The sequence below is a fragment of the Penaeus monodon genome, chromosome 11 (assembly GCF_015228065.2).
Source record: "Penaeus monodon isolate SGIC_2016 chromosome 11, NSTDA_Pmon_1, whole genome shotgun sequence".
Taxonomy (NCBI): Eukaryota; Metazoa; Arthropoda; class Malacostraca; order Decapoda; family Penaeidae; genus Penaeus; species Penaeus monodon.
Window position 1 is genome coordinate 2,766,491 of NC_051396.1, and position 5,000 is coordinate 2,771,490.

Here is a 5,000-nt window from a genome sequence, read left to right on the forward strand (position 1 = left end):
CAACTCTTTTATCTCAACTGTGATTTCCCTTCGTTAATTCACTGGGAAAAATATGATATCCTAGGGAAGTGAATACAGCTCACGGCTTGTACTCTAGCACAAGGAGTACAGTAAATAAAGATTGTCTGTCTGTCTGTTCTTTCTGTCTGTAAATTTTACTTTCTGGTGTTTTTTTTTCTGTCTTTCTATCTTCTCTCTCTATCTATCTATCTCTGTTTATCTATCTCTATAGATCTTTCGCTATTTCTATCTCTCTCTTTCTCTATCCCTCTCTATTCCTCTTTCTCTCTCTTTCTCTCATCTCTCTCTCTCTCTCTCTCTCTCTCTCTCTCTCTCTCTCTCTCTCTCTCTCTCGCTCTCTTCTCGCTCTCCTCCTCTCTCCTCTCTCTCTCTCTCTCTCTCTCTCTCTCCTCTCTCTCTCTCTCTCTTCTCCTCTCTCTCTCTCTCTCCTCTCTCTCTCCTCCTTTCTCTCCCTCTCCTCTCTCTCTCTCCTCTCTCCTCTCTCTCTCTTCCTCTCTCTCTCTCTCTCTCTCCCTCTTCTCTCTCTCCTCTCTCTCTCTCTCTCTCTCTCTCTCTCTCTCTCTCTCTTTCACACACACACACACACACACACACACACACACACACACAGATACCATCACTTACAGCGAGATGCGAGAAATTTCTGTTGAGGGTGCTCAAAGTTTGTCCAAAGGCCATGGGAAGAGGGCGGGGGAGATCCAAGGCAGGTTTACTCTTGTCTGTGGGTAGAGGGAGGAAGAGGAGTTAGAAATCGGAATCTTCAAGCAAGGAGAAGGAAATGGGGAGGAAAGGGTCGAGGAAGGAAAAATAATCGTGAGGGAGAGAGAGGAAAAGGGGAGAGATGGGGTCGAGGGAGGAAATGGAATTATGAATCTAAAAATATCCAAGAAAGAGAGGAATGAGTAGAGGGAGGGAAAGGAATGAGGAATCAGAATCCTCAAGAAAGGGAGGGAAAGGAGGAGTAATTATTATCACTATTACGGTAAACCATATAAAGACCCACGCTGAAAAAAAAAAAACGAGAATTATGCCACGAACGGTGTCAGTGCAGTTCAAAACACAGCTAAGAAAGAAAAATAGAAAATCATCGTAATAAAAAGCGCATTTGCTGAACTCTTAAACTTATCAAAAGGCGGTGAAGTTGCAATCTCTGAAGGCAATCTATTCCAAAGCCTAAGAATTGTAGAAAACTGAGATGTAGACGAACGACTTGTCAACGAAACGTCATTGAAGTGAAGGCTATAGAACTTCTAGTAACTCTTACAGCTTGATAAAAAAATCAGAAAAAAAAAATTATGAAGGGGATGTGAATTATCGGTTACAATCTCGTAAGCCAGAGAGCCACAGTGTACCTGCGGTGCCCAGTGTCCAAATCTAAGTCAGGCGGGAGAAATTTAATGGGATGAAAAGTACGATCAAGTAATTAAATGGCTCTGAAGCAGATAACCACACAGGAGAACAGTATCAAAACAAGGCAGACTGAAAGAAAAGAAACATCTACGACTAATGTACTCATTATAAATCCTCCTGCACTTGCGAATGATGCGTAACTTTGATGAAACTGACCGGGCCATATTACTAAGTTGTCATTCAAATGTTTTTAGATTAAGGGTTCACACCTAAGAGTTTCGGACTGTCCACTGAAATGATTAAGACTCCATTAATCAGCAGCATTGAACGCCGAGACAATTGCGTTCCAGACTCACAGCCATTTCTTTGGATTTCTTAGGATTTGATGCATGGCCCACCGAGAGCACCACGTTTGAATTATCATCAGCTCTACAGTGAGGCTGTCAGCTTCTATTTGCCTGGTTGCCAGAGAGAGAATGTCAGCATAAAGAGAGGTATCATTAGCATATGGCAACATTTTATTAGTAATGCCGCTCATACATCGCTTGTATATAAAATGAAGAGCAAAGGACACTATCCTAAGGAACCCCAGAAGACACACGGAAATGGACTAATCCCTTTTCAGTTGTAATAAAATTCAGTTAGAATACCTAAAACTTTACCATCAATACCAACAGACTGCAACTTAAAAACTAAACCCTTGTGATTAGCAGTGTCAAAAAGCTGCTCTAAAATCCAGAGAGACAAGCCTTGACTCATGACCCTGATCTAAAGCAGACTGCACTTCATGCACCAACATAAGCAGTGCATCATTGCAGCTGAGCCCCTTTCTAAAACCAAACTGTGACTCTGAAAGAAACGGGCTTGAATGTACAGAAAGACGTCTGACTAACAAATGAAATTGGTGTATTTGAAATGGGCCTATAGTCAGTAGGTGAAAACTGCAGTGCGCCCTTGGGAAGAGGGGTAACAATACCATTGTGATAGAGAGAGGGAAGGGGGGAGGGGAGGCTTTTTCTTATGGCTGACTGGTGTCTCTAAGGCTCTCGCGCTATGACGGGTTGCCTCTACATTTGTCAATTATATGATATGTTGTCTCGCATATTATGATCGAAAGATTCTTGCGAAATAAAGGTGTGTGTATATAAATGCTCTTTTGATGTTTTTACTCAGCCAGCGACATCACTATATTCCTATTTTAACCATAACAACCTGATCACTTTTAAATCACCTGAGAAACACCAGTAAACACCCACCTAAAAAAAAAGAAATCAACTACAGTTAACTAACACACGTTACCAATATTAACACATCCATAACATCCACAGAGACCATCCTCATTCACTAAACCTATTCCCTTTACTCACCGTTGTCCGATACGAAGGGGAGGCGAGGGTCAGGTTCACAGGTCATCTCTTGAAGGTCACACAGAAAGATGTTCCCCATGGGTGGCTTCCCTTTGCTGATGGTCGCGTTCCCTCCCTTCGGGGCTCCAACGACCAGACTGTCCACGTAGGCAGGGTGGGGGAAGGGGAGACACGGTTAAGGTAAATTCACATAGGGTGAGAATAGGCAAGGTTGGTAGTAGATCAACAGCGGTGTGTGGAAAAGGGTACATTAAGGTAAATTCAAACAGACACAGGGTAAGAAAGACACACATTAAGGTAAGCGCAAACAGACACAGGGTAAGAAAGACACACATTAAGGTAAACGCAAACAAACATAAGGTAAAAAAAAGATACACATTATGGTAAACTCAAACAGACACAGGGTCATTTACAAGAGGCTTAAGGGAGAAAAGGTAGACAAAGATTAGGCTAACAGACATATAAGATGGGAAAAAAAATACCTTCAGCTAAAAACAGAAGTAAACAGGCAAAATCAACATAGGGAAAAAAACAGACGTAAACATTAAGGTAAATCAACGTAGGCGAAGAAGTTTAATGGTAGATTAGGCTTAAAAGAGACACGAAGTGGGAAAAGAGAAAAAGAAAAAGAGACACGAAGTGGGAAAAGAGAAAAAGAGAAAAGAGACACGAAGTGGGAAAAGAGAAGAAGAGAAAAGAGACACGAAAAAGAGACACAAAAGAGAGACACGTTAACTTCGTTAAAAGAGACAAAGGAAGGCAAGACAGAGCGAGAGAAAAGATGTATTTAGGTAAATTAAAGAAACATAGGAAGGGAAAGGAACAGTGAGGTAAATTCAATATAGAAGAAAGACAAAAAAAAAGTGAATTAATAAAAAACAGGTGAAAGAAGAGAGAAGAAAATGAAAAAAGACAAGGTAAGTTAATGCCTATAATGATAATAAAAAACTTCAACAAATATAGCAAGTTAAAGGAAAAGAAAATGGATAGAGCCAAGGGAAACAATTCAAAAGAAAAGAGAAAGGAAAAAATACACATTCATCTCTCTCTCTCTCCTCTCTCTCTCTCTCTCTCTCTCTCTCTCTCTTCTCTCTCTCTCTCTTCATTCCTCTCTTCTTTCTCTCTCTCTCTCATCTTTCTCTCTCTCTCTTTCTCTCTTCTCCTTCTCTCTCTCTTCTCTCTCTCTCTTCTCCTCCTCTGTCTCTCTTCTCTCTCTTCTTCTCTCTATCTCTTCTCCATCCATCGCTCTCTCTTCTCTCTCTCTCTCTCTCTCTCTCTTCTCTCTCTCTCTTTTCTCCCCTCTCTCTCTTCTCTTTCCTCTCCTCTCTTTTCCTCTCTCTTCCTCCCCTCTTTTCTCTCCCCTCTTCTCTCTCTCTCCTCTCTCTCTTTCTCTCCTCCTCTCTCTCTCTCTCTCCTTCTCTCTCTCCTCTCTCTCTCTCCTCTCTCTCTCTCTCTCTCTCTCTCTTTTCTCTCTCTCTCTCTTCTCTCTCTCTCTCTCTCTCTCTCTCTCTCTCCTCTCTCTCTCTCTCTCTCTCTCTCCTCTCTCTCTCCCTCTCCCCCTCTCTCTCTCTCTCTCCTCTTCCCTTTCTCTCTCTCTCCTCTCTCTCTCTCTCTCTCTCTTCTCCTCCCTCCCTTCCTTCTCTCCTTCCCTTCCTCTCTCACCCTCTCTCTTTTCCCTCCCTCCCTTCCTTCCTTCTTCCTTCTTCCCTCTCCTTTCTTCCTCACTTCCTCCTCTTCCTCCGCTCCCCCACTTCCCCTCTCCCTCCCTCTCTCTCTTCCTCCCTCCTCCTGCCCTCCTTCTCCCTCCCTTCCTTCCTCCCTCCCCTTTCTCTCTTCTCTCTCTCTCTCCTCTCCCTCCCTCCCTCCCTCCCTCCCTTTCTTCCTCCCTCCTTCTCTTCCCTCCCCCTTCCTCCCTCCCTCCCTTCCTCTCTCCCTCTCTTTCCTCTCTCTCTCTCTCTCTCTCTCTCTCTCTCTCTCTCTCTCTCTCTCTCTCTCTCTCTCTCTCTCTCCTCTCTCTCTCTCCTCTCTCTCCCTCCTTCCCTCCTTCCCTCCATACCTCCCTCCCTCCCAAACACTGAGTACTGACCTCTTTTCCCCTTTGAAGTCAGACCAGAGGGCAACGCTGAAGCCGAAGTCGGAGTCACGAGGACCGGACCCAACGCGGGCCATAGCAGTGTTCAAGTTGAATGCCTGTGTTCGATTCCCTGTTGTCACTATCATTATCACCATCGTCACCATCGCAGTCCTGGCACGCCGTCTCAG

The 5,000-nt window shown here is 43.8% G+C and overlaps 1 protein-coding gene across 1 annotated transcript in view; it reads right to left on the reverse strand.

The window, feature by feature from the left end:
• Positions 1-5,000, reverse strand: part of LOC119578412 (integrin alpha-V-like) — a 23,916-nt gene that overhangs the window by 12,856 nt on the left and 6,060 nt on the right. Inside the window, exons 2-4 of the mRNA XM_037925998.1 lie at positions 4,825-5,000; positions 2,739-2,875; positions 646-740 (exon numbers count right to left, since the gene is read on the reverse strand). The exon at positions 4,825-5,000 is cut by the window's right edge and continues 16 nt beyond it. Of these exons, the coding sequence (XP_037781926.1) occupies positions 646-740; positions 2,739-2,875; positions 4,825-5,000 (408 nt within the window). The remainder of the gene's footprint in view (positions 1-645; positions 741-2,738; positions 2,876-4,824) is intronic.